Below are 18,601 nucleotides of genomic sequence, written 5' to 3'. Positions count from 1 at the left end.
ATTTTATTAACATGTTAGAGTAGTGATATTCCAATATTTACTTTATATTTGGGCAATTTTCGTGGTTTCATACCAGTTTTCAAGAATATAATGAGATTAAAGACTCCCCTAACTGAGACTGGATACCAACATGGAAGATGTGTTAGGCGTGTTTTTCAGTATTGTGGCTGCAGATCTTTCCACTTCATGGCCACTTTGTCTCCTCCTGGTGTATTTCTGTCCTGTAACTGTGAATTGAATGTACATACAAAGACTGACTGCATTCCAAGAATACAGATTAGGAAATCATCCACATCATCCTGCGTGCTGTACACATTACTTGCTCATGTTTTATTAGTTGAGTGAGGCAATTTAAAATGTGGAAAAGATGCTTGTTAAAAGTGGATTGCAAAACTGAGTTGTTTTCACATGTTCAGAAATTGAGAAACACACTGAGTGGAAACACTGACATTATGGTGATTTGTCTTTTTTATGAGATGGTAATGCATCGCTGAAATCTGTACTTCACTGCTTTTCTGTCTGCATAAAGCGTCCAAAAATGTATTAAAATTTAAATATTCAACTTGTTGTGTTGTGTTGACTTTGTTGCATTTAGAGTTCAAAATTTGCATGTCTCAGTTCACCTAATGAAGAGAAAACATGTTTTATTCTTATAGATGTAGCAGAACTCAGTTACTTCTAGAAGATGTCCACATTTATATATGAAGTTTGTTTTTTTGTGCAAATCTGTAGTTATATGTAGTTATTAGTATATAGTATATCTAACATAAAAGCAACGAGATTCACAACAGACAAGTGTGTGGTTGAAATAGAGTAAAGTCCTATATGTAGATAATAATGGATTTTATTAGCAGGGAAATATTAAATCACAGATTTCATACAGACGATACTATACATTCTGCATCCTTGAGTAAAGAGCATGCAACAGAAACAGTTTAACACTTCACAGAAAGTCAAATGCATTTTTCCTTCTGTATTTTAAAGGATTTAGATTTATTTTTAAAGTGTTTAGCTCCAACAATTAAAAATGATGTGCAAGATACTCTGGTATGGAAAATGAAATTCCTTCATGCTATTTCTCAAGAGGCTCCTTCTTATCTTCAGTTTAATTTAGGGGAGTTTTCTTTCTATGTAACACCAAGCAGATGATAAGTTAGTGATTTGTCCTGCTGGAACTACATGAAGACAGATTTCAGTTTTAAATGAGAGTTCTCTAACATAAACCATTATATTACACGAGCTGGGGACAGCAGGAAACAGATCATGTGACTATTGCCTGAAACCAGAAACATTTCTGTATCATCTAGGGACCTCCACATGTATGCATGTGTGCAGGACAGGAAGTCAGAGCGTCCCTTTGGACTGTGACTTACGAACCCTATAAAACATAAACAAAAACGCATGCACAGGCCACATTAAGATGCAGCAATCTCTGGTCCCACACAGGATGTTCTGTTCTTGTCCATTATTTCCAGTCGAACCCAGCTAGGCCCCTCCCATGGTGTCCTACTCACAAACAGCCGCATCCTCCATCTTATAATATCAGATCGATTCCATTTAATTTACTAGACACATCATAAGGAAGCCAGCTGGATCAAATCACCAGCAGCAGATTTGCATGTGTGACACAAATGATGGAAAATAAGAATTCACATATTGTACAGGCAGCCATGTTTTGATTATGTGTGTGTGTGTGTGTGTGGTGTGTGTGTGTGTGTGAGCTCATTTTTCAGGAACTGTGCATGGATAATTCCTGTCTGTCAACAGGAATACATGAATGTGAGTCTGTATGTGTTTTGTGTGGACAATGTGAGTATGTGGTGGACATGAGGAGCACACACTCATGGATCTGGAATTTCAGGACCATCAGAATTTCAGGTGGAGATGATGCTGTCTTCTCACAGAAGCACAATCACTTATATACTCACTGGCCATTTTGTTATGTACACATTGCTAATATCACGCTGGACTCCCTTTTGCCAGAACTGCTTTAACTCTTTGTGTTTATAGATTCAACAAGGCGTTGGAAGCATTCCTCAGAGATTTTGCTCCACGTTGATAGCATCACCCAGTTGCTGCAGATTAAGTGGCTGCACATGCATGATGAGAATCTCCCATTCCAACACATCCCAAAGGTGGTCTTTTGGATTGGGATCTGGTGATTGTGGAGTCCATTGCAGTACACTGAACTCATTGTCGTGTTCAAGAAGCCAGTTTGGAATTATCTTTGTGACCTGGTTTATTATCTTGCTGGGACCAACCATCTGAAGATGGGTACACTGTGGTCACAAGTGGATGTACATAGCAACAATGCTCAGGTAGGCTGTGGCTTTTAAACTGTGCTCAGCTGGTACTAAGGGACCAAAGTGTGGAAATTTCCCCATTTAAGCAAGTTGTTTTGATGATGTCTATATGTCTAAAAGCATTGAGATGCTAACGTGTGATTAAACATGACTCAGTTATCATAAAGGCAGCAAAGAAAAGTTGTGATACAGTTAACTAGGTCATAATGAATGTTATGCATTGGGAATACAAATTGATGGAAGATACAGTTAAGTGAAACTTTCTGTTTTTTGTCTTTTGTTAAATTAATCATGTCACTGCTGACTATACAACTATAGGATATGTATGTGTACGTTGTGCTTTGCATCACTCATAACACTGCTCAATGATAATAAATAAATCTGAATCTACAGCATACGCTTTTATCTCTGTTTCAATGAGCTGCAAATCTGCAATTATAACACTGGACGAAACACAAGAACTAAAACACAAATCTCAAAAATAGCATTTTCTTGGATATTGAGTTTGTTTTTTGTTGTCAGTTATACATATGGGAAAAACATACAATTTGCATTATAACTGTTGAATTTAGCAATAAAACACTTTGACTTGTAATATGCTAATCTCAGGGGTGCCAATGAGGAACTCATTCCACTTCAGCACCTGTTGGTGGTTGTTAGTGGAGGTGGAATCCTGTTTAATATCAAAATGTTTTTTTGCAATATTGTGATTGTCTCATTGATGTTGATATTGTGCATGTTGACATGTTGACTTTTCTATATTTTTGCAGCCCTATAATTAGGTTTTCCATCTCAGGGCCATACGGCAAAAAGAAAAGACTTGCCTAATTTATTGCAATTTAAAATATACACTACTAGAAAAGACATAAGTGTTATAAGATTATTTGATAGCTGTACTTATATGCCCTATAAAATAACTTCAGAAAATTACCTTCCCTTCTGGACTGCAGCTTTTATTCATTTTTAATTTGTTTTTAAAGCTACTTCCACTTAATTTTTCCAATGCATGCACAGTTGGTGGCCTTGTATGGTGATATGTCTGCATGCCACCACAGTTTAAAAAACAAACTGAAGAGTCACATCAAGTTCAAGGGTGCACAGATGTTCACACGGAGCCTTCTAAACATCTTATAAACTCAAGCCAGAGATGTTTGCAGTCCCGCCCCTAGTGGTCATGAGTAGTATTGCACTTACAGCCCCACCAACATGGTGATAGCTGCACGTTAGAGGCCCTTACCCACTGCATAAAACAAATATTTTTAAAGTAAATTAAATTATAAATTTATACATTTATAAATTAAATTATTTATTTGTTAATTTATTTTAAACTCAACTGAACTTGGAACTATTTAAAGGTGCAATGTGCAAGAGTTTTAGTTTGTGAAAAAAAAAACTAATAGCTTAACATGACGTTAAAGATGTCTGCGTATTGAGTGGTGGAGTTAAAGTGCTATCCGGCTAATCCCAGCTTGTAACCTCACACAAAACAACCTTTTCCTTAAGGTGGGACGACTTTTCAGACGCACGTTGGGTGTCAGATGGTTTCTATTCTGTAGTAGAGTCTGGTAAAGGTTCATATAAAGAAAGTTGTTTTTATGTCCAGATTCTGCAGAAGTTATGACGGTCATCACAATGAGGCTATTTTCAATAAATTCATGGATCAATGTTGTGTTTATAATTGTAAGCCAACAGCTAGAAAAAAATCAAACTAAGTGCTGTCCCTCATGTTCCTATTATTTCTACAGATAACAGTCTCTTTTAAGTCCAGCATAGGCCCGAGGAGGCCTTCAAACAGTTCTACCATCCTGATGCACGGTGCTGTCAGCTGATTTTTTTATTTATTTATTTTTTTCATGTGCCAACAAGATTTACCACCACAACATGAAATGTGGAAGTTCACACTTTCCCCTCAGTTCCATCCCTTCTGTGTAAATTCCCCAACCAGCCAACAGGAGCCACTAGAGCTGCAACAAATACATGATCTGTCATATTTTACCCCTGGCAAACGAAGCTGGTTTTGTTTGTTAGAGCAGAATTATCCTCCTTCATCCACCAGGCTTGACTTCACTGACTCACCCACTTGTGACTGATGTGAATTTATGAGTCTGTCCTTGAGGGTGAAGTGGTCACAAGGGTGGCTGAGTGGTGACACCTTACTGCTAATTGCCCTCTGTTTCCATGGTGACAAAGTGTGAGAGCAGAGCCCTATAAAAAAACTAATAAGCAAACTGAAAGCAGAGATGGGATGTGGTCAAAGTTAAAATGAGTGTCTCACAATTTCCACAACTCTCCCATGGAGCCAGCTCCCAGTTTGGGAGGCAAACACCCTCTCTACATCTAAGATTAGACTTAAAAAATTCTCTTTGATATACTGTATCTTATAGTTATTAGTGGTTAGCCATCCCTTAGTTATGCTGTCATAGGCTTAAACTGCCAGACAACATCTCCTGGTGCACTGAGTACATATTTCTATTTCTGTCTCTCTTCTCCTTGTTTTCTAAGTATAAATATAAGAAAGCATGGGCATCACTAACTTGTGTTTCTCTTCTCTCTCTCAGCAGGTATCCGTGGCTAAAGGTGCTTGTTGATCCCTCTGTCTGTACTATACAAAAAAAGCTGAATAAATTAAACTTACAAGTTTAATACAATTAAATCAGGCAACTTTTCTCAGATTTAAACTGTTTCAACTATTTTTTCCTACATTTTAATTAAGAAAAAGTGTAAAAACACATATTATGTATAAAGTAATGTTGCAGCTCCGGATGTAGTTGAATAATGGGTGGGGTAAAGATAATATGAAGAACTTCTTAGAAGTGATTTCAGGTCGTGTCTCTGTCTTGTTTGTGTGTGTGTGTGTTTTTTAAAATAATCCCAAATCCTGGTGACCATTCCTTGAACCTCTTCCTGGCTTGAACAGGGAGTCATGGACAAGGTCAACATCCTGCAAAAATACACACGCCTGCAAGCAAACACAAACACACATATTTAAGATGGATGAATTCAGTCCGTCTTCTGTTTAGGAACTCTTTCCAGTAAAGTGCTTCATTTTATCAGCCGCTCATCACATCCTCCTGTCAGTTCTGTCAGTCTGTTTTTGTCCAGTTTTAATTGCTCTTCAGTCTCATAAGCTGTGTCACTTGGTATAACTTATCAGTCTTCCTGAATGGAGATATCTCTGGGAACAAGAACAGCACAACAATATTTCACATTCTTTTGCACTTCATTGATCGGATATTTCCTCTGGTGTCTTACAATTTCCACGACTGGCAGTCAGGGAACAGGAAGCAGCTCTCTGAGAATATGAGAAATCTGTCAGAGTTATTCATTAATTATGATAACGTCTTATTTCCACTTCCTGGTGCTGGGGATACAACTTAAAGCTAATACAGGCAGTCATGGAAAGTACATTGAGTCCCTTTTGTCTCATGGTCTTTTGTTTCAGGATCTTTCTTTATATAGTCTTCATTTACATGTACATTTATAGTGTGCACGCAAAGTTTTCATCATAGTTACATAAGTAATGATAGGATGAGTAATTCTCCCGTATAGTATCAGGGGATGTTTTCAGGAAAAACAGGCAACAGACCCAGGCCCAGCTGTAGACAGATGGACTCCTTCCATTTTTAATGCATAGTTTGTAGTTTTATAAAGCTGATTTTGATTTAGAACAATCAGGAAGACTTTCTGTTTTCAAGTTGTCTATTTGTTAAGTTCTTGCAAAAGAAAATAACATTCATATATATGTAGATTTTAACTGCCAAAGCTCTATAAACCTGAATAGATTCATACAGTGATTGTGGTTGAATTTAACTGTAAACCTATATAGACTTAACAGTCGATTTATATACAAATAACAACACATACAAAATTCAGCACAATCAGTCATGTAAACAACAAATTGATTAGTTGGTTGGGACATAGCATTTATAGCCTCGAGAGTTTTATTTATTTATTTTTAATTTAGTTTTTATATGACTCTTTAATAATGATAAGAGTAGCTGAATGGATTAAAAATACATTGAGTAATCTAACTTATGAAATAGATAATCATTCAGATTGTCTGTATCTTTATCCATATCTGCTATAAAGTATGGCGCCCTCTACTGGCAATATAGGGAATAACGTTTGTTCTATCTCTCAATTACTCTAGGTCTGTGGTCCCTTAATGAATGGCAATCAATTTCTAATTTTTCCTTGTGAAGTGATATAAAAATATGAGTCCCCACACAGGAAACTTAGAGAACACCGTATCACTTGATGAATGAGCATCAGTTATCTGAACTTGTCAAGGGCCTCCAGGAGAGGAGAGAGGAGAGGGTGGATGTTGTTTTTGAGCAGGTTTTATGGATGTATTCTTCAAAAATGGCAGACTGAAATATCTCCATATCTTCACATGATTAGATAAGCCCAGTATCCCTCACATACCTGTCAGTGTATGCACTTTTAAATAGAATAATTCAGTTAAATACTAACAAAAACTCACATTTAGCATCTCTCTGCTGCCACCCAGTGCTTATATCTTGTACTTGATATTTTGGCATTAATGTCAATATTCATTCTTGTTGATTGAAAATATATATATATATTGTTATTCTCTAAATATGGAACATGACTTGTGCTGAAATCAGAACTTATTTTCTAAATGTAAAATAAAAAGTTGTAAACACACACCAGAAAAACATGTTTTTGTGCTGAATCTTTGACAGCCTGCAAAAATCTTTGTTTTCTCCGGATGTTTGTGTCGTTCAGCTGTGAAGTTCTTGTACCCAAATTCAGAGTTTTACATGTTTAGTTCACTACTGACACAATTTTGTATTGTTTTACTTTTTGTAGCTCTAAATGTGAATCTAAATGAAGCCCTTTCAATTCCACTTGAATATTTAGAATAATTACATATAAATAATTAATTTATTTTAAATATTTGAATGTTTTAAGGTATGTTTTAAAATATCTAAAATATTTAAAAACATTTTACAAAAAATATTGTAACAAATTTTAAAGAATGGCCACAATTTATGTAGTTCCTCCATGTTATCTTATTAAACCAACAGTAATACTTAATAACTATACAACATAAATCTGTAGATGTTTGAACTGATGTATTTACACCTGCAGACAGTCTTTTGGTTGACCTGACTGCAGCAGTAAATACAATATTTGTGTAGACTGAGTGTGTAAAAGTTATTCTCGTAATTTGTGCCAGCTCTCTTCTCAGGTGAGTAGAATCAGAAAGGGCACATATATTAAAGGTTAGAAAGTATAATGGGTAATTTTGTGGTCTGAATTTGCTGATCTGTAATTCTGGCAAGTACCGCTCTCCACTTCCCACTAACCCCTGAGCAGACTTTCCGTTTCACACTTTCCATGAAACCTCAGCTCACTTTGCTGGTGATGCAATTTATTTCCTACAATTCCTTCCAGACTTCGGGTTAGTCGGCAGATTTTGATTTGTTCAACTCGGCAGACTTTTATATAACAGCATTAAATTGCGTCTTTTTTTGAGAGGACACAAAAGCATTATTCTGTTTTGTTTGTTTTTTGTTAATCATTACTCATACAGTTTTTCAGAGAACCAGGTGTTGGATGTGTATCTACAACCTACTAATTGAACAATCTAACAGTTTAATAGCTGTTTTTGAAGTACATATAGTATGTTAAATTTTTACTTTGCTGGCTTTCACTCACTGTGTGTATGCCTGCGTGTGTATATGTGTGTGTGTGTTTTTTTGTTTTGTTTTTTCGGGGGGGGTATTCATATTACATTGTACCCCTGCCTCTTTTGCAAACCACAGGTTTCAGTTTGACTTTGCAGATGGTGGATTTTAGCTGAAGTCAGCTTCTGGGGTTTTTTTTTTCCTGTGTGTTAAACTTTGTCTTAATTTTCTGTCTTCATACCAGTATAATAAAATATCTTTATAAAGCTTCATGGGTTCACACTGTTAATTTGATACTTGCGTTTTGTAGCTTTATTATTAATCAAAAGACCTGATTCTGTAGGATAAATATAGTTACCTGAGCATGCTCCCCCAATAACCTGGAATACTTTTGATCTAATGAAGAAGCTGTTGTAGCTAGATAATGGTCTTAATATGCTTTGCCCAGTGGCCTCTTATAAGGTGGGAATGGCACAAGAATACTAATTATCTCTGATTAATAATCTCATCTACTTCCATTTAACAGAACACAAAACTGCAAGTCTTAATAGTTTAAGTAAGTCCTCTTAGCTTAGAAGATAGATGCCATTCTGATCGGAGAAGCTGCCTTCAACTAATTTGATTTGTTCTTCATATTGAAGAAAATAGAAATGACTTATATAGAAATATCTACTGGATACATTTAAAAGTAGGTGAACAGGCCATTAATTCTGAGTTCTGTTTGCTCCTTTTTCATCTAATAAGAGAAGAACCTGTGTCACAATGGGCCTCGAAAGGGTTGGTGTTTCCAATTTGTAGCATGATGAATTTGTTTGGATCAGGTTGCATATTTTTAGTTACAAAGACTTAATGTAAAATTGTTTGGATTTGTATTTTTGTAATTGTGTGTTTTGTTATGCAAGAGTACAACATATGTATTAAGAATGACAACAAATGTTTTACACTGTTAGAGGTAATATGGTGGTTAGCACCATCGCCTCGCAACATGAGGATTCACACCTGGGGCTGCTGAGGCCAAGGTGTGAACCAGGAACCTTATTTATATAGCACTTTCCTAAAGAGTGAAATATGCAGAAGGGGCAGAGAATTCAAATAAAGTAAAACAACTTGAGACAACAACATGAAACATAAAGAAATTCTAGGGCTTCATTCTAAATAAACAAGCTCAGGAAGTTAAAAACACTGTTCAGTAAAGGAAGTCGTGTTAACAACAACCATAACAACGACAACGTTGGTTTCTATTCTAACACAATGTTTTATTAATTGGTTTTATGTGAACGAAGCTTATATGAATTAAACAAATGCAGATTATAAAAAAAATTACTATGATTGAATATTTCATAGTTTTGAGCAGGTCTGAAATTGATTTATTAAAATAAATCAGAAATATTATGCATGATATTATAGCAGACTTTGTTTGACTTGTTTGTTTTGTTTTGTTTTGTTTTGTTTTGTTTTGTTTTGTTTTGTTTTGATTTGTTTTGTTTTGTTTTGTTTTGTTTTGTTTTGTTTTGTTTTGTTTTGTTTTGTTTTGTTTTGTAAATTTAAAGATGGGTTAATAAAGTTTAAGAGTCCTTTTTGTGAAGAAGAAGAAGAAGAAGAAGAAGAAGAAGAAGAAGAAGAAGAAGAAGAAGAAGAAGAAGAAGAAGAAGAAGAAGAAGAAGAAGAAGAAGCCTTCAATTGCACAAGTCTGAAGAACGCAGATAATTATTTATGCGATTAATAATTGCTGCAGTGGGACTTAAATCTGTGGTTCAGGGCCTTGTTGAGACTGTCTTAAGTGCAACTTTATTAAAACTAAAATATGGACAGAAATGTCCCTGTGGCTTAAAGATTAGCCACGGGTATGTTTACGGTGTTGCCCATAAACCACAAAATTTTTATCTCTACCTCACCATTTCCTGTCATCTCTCCGTAGTCAAAGCTCAGTAATATTTCTTTTTATTGCATTACATAGTGAGAAAAGTGAAAAATTGCTGTTTGTACTTATCAAACCCCCAATTTCTCTTCATGTGTTTCACTTCTACCACCCTCAAATTATTATCCTGTAACCATCACATATGAGAAACACTAAACCTAAAAAGAAAAGTGCTGCAGTATGTGTAATATTGTCAGCAATGGTCATAGATAGCAATCACAATGCAAAGGAATAGACAGATCAAGGCTATTTGAGACCACAGAGCGTCAATTGGTCTAAAAGATGATCTAAAATACTCTGACATATTTATTTCTTAAATTTCTTTCTTTTCTTTTGAGAACAATACACTGTAATCAGGCTGTGTAACAGCTTCTTTAAATGCCCCTATTGTTTAATCATATATTCATACACAAAAATAACTGTGTTTAACATGTTTCGTTATTTGAAAAAAAAAACAAAGCAAGGCAAGTTTATTTATAGAGCACCTTTCATATCCAAGACTACTCAAAGTGCTTCAGATAAAACTTTAAAAGCATTACAGGTGGTGCAAAAAATGTCTACATTTGGTGAAAGTTTAATTTTCACTGGCAATTTGTTCCACTTGTTTGCAGCATAACAGCTAAATGCTGCTTCTCCATGTTTAGTCTGGACTCTGGTTTGGACTAGTTGACCAGAGTCTTTGGATCTAAGAGCTCTGCTAGGTTTATATTCTCTGAACATATCACAGATGTATTCTGGGCCTAAACCATTCTGGGATTTGTAAACAGTCAGAAGGGTTTTAAAATCTATTCTGTGACTGACTGGAAGCCAGTGTAAAGATTTCAAAACTGGTGTGATGTGTTCAGACCTCTTAGTTCTGGTTAAAACTCTAGCAGCAGCATTTTGGATGAGCTGCAGATGTTTAATGCTCTGTTAAAAGACCATTACAGTAATCCAATCTACTGAAGATGGATGAGTTTCTCCTGGTCTTTTTGGGAAAGTAAACTTTGAATTCTGTTGAACAAACCTACAAACATACATATGTGTGATTAGGGAGAGGGGGAAGGAGCTTCAAGCCACAATGCATCTGCAAATTGCACAAATATGCAGATGCTCAAAGACAAATGCATCCAAACGCACACACACACACACACACACACTTTCACATACAGAGGCCGAGGTAAAACAATGTGATTCTGTTTCACAGAATCTGGTTTCACCCACAGCAACGTGTCCTTTTTTTTTCCCCCTTTTGAGAAGCGTTGACCACATAACCGCAGGTTGTTTGCAGCCTAGGTGGTTTCAGGTTGTGATGTGTATTTTGTCATGGAACTTGTTCTACCACAAATGCACCTATACACATTTAAGTAGCGTAATAAAAAGAGAGGGGTTGTGAGAAGAGCAGACAAAGAGAAGAGAGACACAAGCAGCAAGAAGAGAAACAACAGAAGCAAACAAGATGATGATGATGATGATGAAGAACCCCATTTTTCTGGTGGCCTGCGTCTTGCTTTTGTCATCTCTCACTGTCCTGGCGTCTGACAGTAAGTTGATGCATATTTATTTATTCTTTTTTCTGTTTTAAGTAGACAAATTCTTCATCTTTTTTTTTAGTAATAATCTGTTTATAAAAACCCTAACAAACCATAGTATAACTTTTTTTTATCTATTTTCAAAGTAGCAAAAGACATTATATTCTTTCCAAACACATAAACGGGAAAAGAAAAGTAAAAAAAACAGATCATTATTTTGGATGACTTTGTGTTGAATACCAAATAAACTTATGTCTCCACTGTGGTTTCAGATACCTTTGGTCCGGACAAATGCTGTTTTAAGTTCGTTAGCAAACCTCTGCCTAAGAAGAAGGTGGTGAGCTACATACACACGGACAATCTGTGTTCGATGGAGGGTGTGCTGTAAGTATCTCCTCTTTACAAACTTCAGCATCAGAGAAGTCAAATTGATTAGTCTAAAATCATGAAAAATATATATATATTTTTTTTATCCCTGAATGGAAATTCTAACATTAAAAAGTTTAAGCATTTTAGTTAATATGTTAAAAAATGCTGTATGATAAACATGCTAAAACAATATATATAATTAAGAATACTTAAGATGTCATTTTCATCTGTTTCAGCTTTAAAATGGTAAGAGGTAATGAAATCTGCGCCGACCCAACTCAGTCCTGGGTGAAGAAAGTCATGGAGGCTGTAGACATCCAGATTGGGAGAGTGACCAGCTCCACGCCCAGCGCATCTGAGTGACCCAGTGTATACTTACCATTACACTTAAAAAAATATCTGAGCCAAGTAAAATTTATGTAGAAATTTATCTTTATTCTCACCACTGTTATGAACAATATTTTCTATATGGATTAACAATAAATCTAAACTAAATACACAAATATTGTTTTCTTTGTCTTTTTCTTTGTAGATATTGTGACATACATATATTTAAAAGGGTTTTCTCATATAACTAGTAAAAAATAAGGAAAAATAAAAATACATTTGCATGATATGTAGCATTGAAAATAATACAAAGCAGTTCTTATGGTTTTTGTTTTTTAAAGAAAAAAATAAATTCAACATTGCTGTCCTCATTCACCATGGCAAAGCATCAGAGATGCTGTGGTTTCTGGTTGATATAACCACAGGAAATTATCATCTGTACCACAAAGGTTCAGTTGTTAGGAAAGAAAAACACAAAACCCAAAGAAAAAGACTGAGCTCTTTACACAAACGAATAAATCACACATTTTTGTTTTTTAAAACAACATTTCTTGTAACCCTACTTGAATATGCAATCATCTTTATTTGCAATTCAGAGTGTGATGCATCTATGTGGCCAGTAGGTGTCACTGTTCTCTCCTCGCATTTTCTAGATATTGTTTCACAGCTGCCTCCACAGTCAGGTTCATGCTGCTCTGAGTGGACTGCAGCAAAATGAGGAATTTTTTAATCTCATTTACAAGTGCCCTCCTGATGAAAGGAGCTCACTGAGCTCATGTTATGAGGCTGTTAGCCACTGAGAGAACGAGTTACTGGGGCAAATCTGAGCTGAAATCATCTTGGATGGCTGCTGTGCCTGTTCAAAGATGAGTGAAACCTGCTGTACGAAAATGATCGAAACAGTTAACATCTTGTGAAATTTTACCACCAGTGGTCTTATTTTCCTTTTGATATTTAAAATAAACTGACCTGAAAATCTCATCTTGGCAGTACAACATCACCTCAGCTGACGTCAGAGCTGTGACATCAACCTCCAAGACTTTCTTTAAATAGTTACAGACCCAGATATTTATTTTTATGTTCTGCCACACTTAATACTACTTCATATTTGCATACACAGTCTAAAGAGTGTACAATGTGATATCACCACATAAGCTCACAAAATAAGCTTTATTGACACCAAGGATGACCCATTGGAGGAGATGGTCTGATTAGACTTTGGAGTACCTGCTGCATAGATTTACATAGTAATTAGATGAAAACAGGAGAGAGGTAGAGGTGCTTGAGTACCTCTTCCTCTTGACTGTGATCATATTTTGCAAAACACTGAGCAAATTAACAAGAATAATTCAATTCAATTCAGCATTATTTGATCACCACCAATTCATGATAAAGTTTTCTCAAGGTGCTCAATCCAATTCATTGTAGTTCAATTATAATAATTATAATTTAAATCCAATTAAAAAAATACATGATATAAACTACATTAGTTTAATGTAATAAAATAATAAGTTCATATAAGCCAATTCATGAAAATAAAATAAAGTAAAATAAAAAAATTGTCTAGTTGAAAAAGCCAAAAGATGGCATCAAATCTCTTCTTCATTTCAACCCCCATCCTGAGCATGCACTGGGCGACAGTTGAAAGAAAAAACTCCCCTTTAACAGGAAGAAAAAACATCCAGCAGAACATAACTCAAGAAGGGCAGTTAACTGCTTTGACCAGTTGTGGATGGAGAGGACAGGAAAGAGGGGTTACCAAGCATCATGGCTTTACGCCAGGGATGCCTGCTGAGAAAAAGCAAAACACAAGTTAATGACAATAACGTATAGCTGAGCATCATCTGCTTAGCAATGAAAGCTTAACCCACACTGTCTAATAATTTTACCTAATGGAAGAATGTACAACATAAAAAGTATTGGTCAAAACACAGAACACTGACAATTTGCCCTGGTGTGTGAAGACTGTAATAAATATGACTCAAACCAGCTGAAGGACATGTTCATGTTCATGTAACATAATGTTGTGATCAGTGGTATCAAATGCAGTACTGAGAACCAACCAAGTATAGACACAAGTTTGTTATCTGAAGCCATGAGGAAATCATTGGTAACATTACCAGTGCTGTTTCTGTGCCATGAATAGCACAGGAACATTGGTAGTAGAAAAGCAGGACTGATAGAATAGTTGTGTTAATAAATCCTATATTAGAGCAACTGCTCACAAGACGTTTGTCATGTTGTTCATCTTGGAGGTGCCCTATTAAATTTACATATAACAGAGCTGCCTGACAGCATGACCTACCTGTGGCAGAAGAAAATTGGAACACAGCAGAAGCAATCAGCCTGAGGTTTCACAGCTTTACAGTGTTGGAGTGAATATTTACTGATTTAGAAGCAGGAGGAAAAGTGCAAATAGATTTTTGTAAAAATGCTCTGTTACAAGTAAAAATCATTTATTTAAATACAATAAAAAACAAAAAGTTCAAAAGTCTTATCAGAAAAAAACATGTGAAAGGGAAATCAGTGACTGGTATGAATACATTTACATCATATCAGTGGTTTTCAACCATAGAATAATTAGGGTGGCTGTTTGATATATGGCACTACATTGGCACCCAGCAATTTAAGATCATTCTTATCATTTTCAATGACCTTAATGGTAAGGCGTCCATATTTTAAACATGTTATTTTTCCTTATCTTTTATTTCCCTTCTACAGTTATTTGCGCAATGCTTTAATAAGTGTTATTACTTCCGCCAAGGCAGAGGTCATGTTTTTGGTGGCATTGGTTTCTCCATCTGTCATCCTGTCTGTCTGTTAGCAACAAAAATTAATGGACAGATTTTCAGGAAATCTCCAAAATGGAATAAGGAGCAGCTGATCAGATTTTGAGTATGATCCTAATCACAAGCTGATAGGAGGATTTTTTTTAAAAGATTCTTTACAAACGCAAACTTTGCCACATCTTGATCTTTCGCCAGTAGAAACCAAAGGTGGCTAAAGCGTAGCATCATTGGATTTAAACATGCTCTTTTGACACACACACATACACAGATCAAATGGACATAGAACCTCAACCCTCTAAAACAAGCTGTCTCTAAAAATAACCATATAAACGATATAAACAAACATGTCTTGGCACCAGGTGAGGAAATGATATTCTTCCACACCAAGAGTGACCCCACCCATGACCACAGAGGCCGTCCCCCATGGGAAACCACCCAGACCCAGACATACTGTGCTCACACCACCACCATAAGGCTGTCACTAACCTCACCTCATCTTTTTTTCTAGCTGTGACACTGAGGGTGTCAATATATGAAGTTATGGATAATTTTCTTTTAAAAACCAATGGAGAAAACTTAAAACTATGAGAACTAGTTGCACACTTTCAACACGTACGCTAGCATAATGGAGAGTTTGTTTTCACTGGCGAGCTGTTCATATGACAGGTTTGCACCTGTCCATGGTGAGACTGGGATAATTTTGCCATTCTAGTTTCTAACACAAAAACTAATGACCAAAATCATTTGCAATAAATAAATAAATAAAGTTTTTAAAGGTCTGTGCTTTCCAAATGCTTCTAGTATTCAGTGTTATGTGAGTGTTTGCATTAATATGTTTTTTCTCTCTCTCTCTTTCTCAGTATTGTCTCTGGTTTCTGTTTGAAAAGTGCTACACATGTTAAATTCAACTGAACTGCTTCCCAACGGAATCTAATGGTTTTTTGATTTTTTTTTTTTTTTTTGTTTTGTTTTGTTTTGTTTTTTTTGTCCAATCAGTCACACATCTAAATAAATACTCACAAGCATACTAGTAAATTCTATTGTAAGGTGTTTCATATCGTGGAGGCAGGCAAATGTATGTAAAAACTATTCCCAAGCTGAAAATATGTTCTTTTGCTTTTTTTTCTCATTAGACTTTGTTCTATTTCCTCTCCATAATCATCTGGCAACCCCCAGAAAGGATCTCAACATCCTCAGCTTGACAATGTCTTCTTGTATCACATGAGTCCGTTTTACAAAGGGATGCATTTTTTTGTAAGAAGTCAAATATGCAAATTATTGAGCAGATTTAAAAGTTCAAAAATCCAGTTTTCAAAAATGACAAATCTGACCTGCTCATCATGAAAGTCTGAGCACCTTGATGATTAATTCTCTCACGGTTCTAATGTACCATATGCAGTAGATTCAACTTTCAGAACAAAAATATGATGCCTAAAATGTACCCAAACAACTAAACTCAGTAGGCGACGCAGTGATTTGTGGTTTGCAACATTTTTGGCAGCCTTTTAGCCCTTACTAAATGATTTCTGTCATTCTTATTTTTAATCTGGCCATACACTTTAAGAATATCTGTAAAGTTATTACCCCCTTGGCTCTAGATTTAGGATTTAGAAATCATATACAGTAGCTTCATCATTCACCCTAAAATAAGATGAACAAAATGAAGAATATAAATTTAGGGTAAAATCAAACTTGACTTTGATTGCAAAGAAAGAAGCATAAGTCACTTTTTTAAAGACTCTGCTGCATTAACCAAGATGCTCTTTACCTAGGGGTCATAGAGGAGACTTCCTGTAAAAATATGTATGAAAAAATAGTTTTTATATGAACACTTGTGGCATCATAACTGGAGCAACAAAATAGTAAGTCATGGTCCTTGGTCTGACAAAGCTCCAGTAGAGCTGGGTAGACACAATATGTCTGTCTTTATGGAGGGTCCCTGCAGCTTTAGCCTCACAATAACAGAATTTTTGTTAATAAAAATCTGAATACAAACCAATCCGCTATAATACATTTCAATGGGGAATTCATGCGGTGTGAAAAAAGAAAAAGAAAAACAGAAACATAAAAGCCAGTGAGAGTCAGCTAAGAGATGGAGATGAAAGGGGAGTTTGTGAAGGGTACAGTCGCCGTGGTGATCCAGTCAGAAGTGAGTAGCACAATGGGAGCACATGCAAGAACACACAGACAGAACACACATGAGGACACACACATGTACAAATAACCAATGTGTGATGTCAGCTTTTCTTGACAGATGGGATCAACATAAATTAGGTCCTGTGAGAACTCAAGAGCATGTGTGTGCCTTCACAAGAGTAACAGGATGAAAAAAGAGTCAAAGACATGAAAGAAGAGGAGCACACACACATAAACACACGCAAACATATGCGACAATTAGAGGGTTATTATCATGCTTGCTGGGTAATTGGGCTGTAAATCATCTGTGTAATTGGAGTCATTTATCAATATTCAAACAGGTACATTTCTGAGTTACTCTTGCAGCTCTCAGAGCCTAAATGTACTTTAAGATGATTACTGGATTACTCTTCCTGTCACACTTTCATAAGCATTAGCTCATACACCGCATGTCTTTGGCTGAACAATCCAATGGTGATTGAGTTCAGCTGTCCACATTTCTGCACTGTCCAACCCATGATCAGGCTGCTTTGCATCACAATAAAAAAAAAAGAAGTTGGACCACCTTGTGGAGCAGCTGCAGTCTCATGTGTCCTTCAGTTAAAGGAAATTAAAAGTGGGGAGAGAAACAAAAATATGGGAATGATGAAAAAGAGAAAGGAGAAGGGGAAAGAGAGACAGAAAGGACCAAAAACTAGAGATCGATATCTTCTGTATAATTACCCACAGCTCCTTAGGTTGCTAGGAAACGAAACAGAGATGAGAGAGGCAAAGAGAAGAAGAAAATGAGACGGACAGACACTAATTCAAAGGCTGGGATTAATTTTAGGGTTGTGCTGATCTCCACTCTGCCTTTGCTGATTTTGGTTAAATTACAGCTCAAGATGACAGAGTGGTAAAGAAGAAGAGGACGTGGAAAAGTGGGGAAACAAATCTAAGTCAGAGGCAGAGTTAGAAGAGAGGGATGAGGAGACAAAAACATGCGTCTCATATGCTGGAGAGTGGGTGCATGAATAATTACTGGGGTATTGACATTGTCTCCTCTTCGCTCTCAAATCTCCATGATCTTCTGTCATCCATCATCCTGATTGCCCTGCATCCCTTATCCACTTCCCTTTCTCATTATCAAGCTCACCTTTTTATGTCTGACATCTTTTCTCTGTCTTGTCTTTTAGCGTCTTACTGTGCTCTTTCTTTTTCATATCAATTCAAACAATCATTAGTATCATCTCTAATAAAGTATTATTACAAGCAGGGGAAAATGCACTTGTTCTCTCTCCATTATCTCCTGCTTGCTTTTATAAAAAATCTCTTGTGGATATATGAATGTACTAAACAGACAAACAGCATCCTTCCATGTTATCATTAAGCTATAGCAAACATTTGCTAAGGTGCATTAACTCTGCTGGCTCTGTTTAGACGATCCAAAGAACAGCTTGTTGAATGTGACCTCATTGAAGTGCAACATTTGATTATTGTGCTGTGCCTTTAAATGCAGAGGAAGAGAGGGAGGAGTAGAGGGAGAAGAGAGAGCGAGAGAGAGAGAGAGGGCGATGTAGTTGGAGAAAGGGGGGTTGTTGTGTTCACTTTGTCT

General features: G+C 36.1%; 1 protein-coding gene across 1 annotated transcript; it reads left to right on the top strand.

The window, feature by feature from the left end:
- The first annotated feature begins 11,259 nt into the window (after positions 1 to 11,259).
- Positions 11,260 to 12,252, top strand: LOC121633946 (C-C motif chemokine 4-like). Its single transcript, XM_041976294.1, has 3 exons — positions 11,260 to 11,398; positions 11,659 to 11,770; positions 11,992 to 12,252. Exons 1-3 carry the CDS (start codon positions 11,314 to 11,316, stop codon positions 12,116 to 12,118), a joined length of 324 nt encoding a protein of 107 aa, XP_041832228.1. The 5' UTR covers positions 11,260 to 11,313; the 3' UTR covers positions 12,119 to 12,252.
- The last annotated feature ends 6,349 nt before the right edge of the window (positions 12,253 to 18,601 follow it).

Source organism: Melanotaenia boesemani, chromosome 22 (genome assembly GCF_017639745.1).
Source record: "Melanotaenia boesemani isolate fMelBoe1 chromosome 22, fMelBoe1.pri, whole genome shotgun sequence".
Lineage (NCBI taxonomy): Eukaryota > Metazoa > Chordata > Actinopteri > Atheriniformes > Melanotaeniidae > Melanotaenia > Melanotaenia boesemani.
Note: the sequence above shows the minus strand (reverse complement) of the source record. Positions and strands in the feature narration are given on the sequence as shown.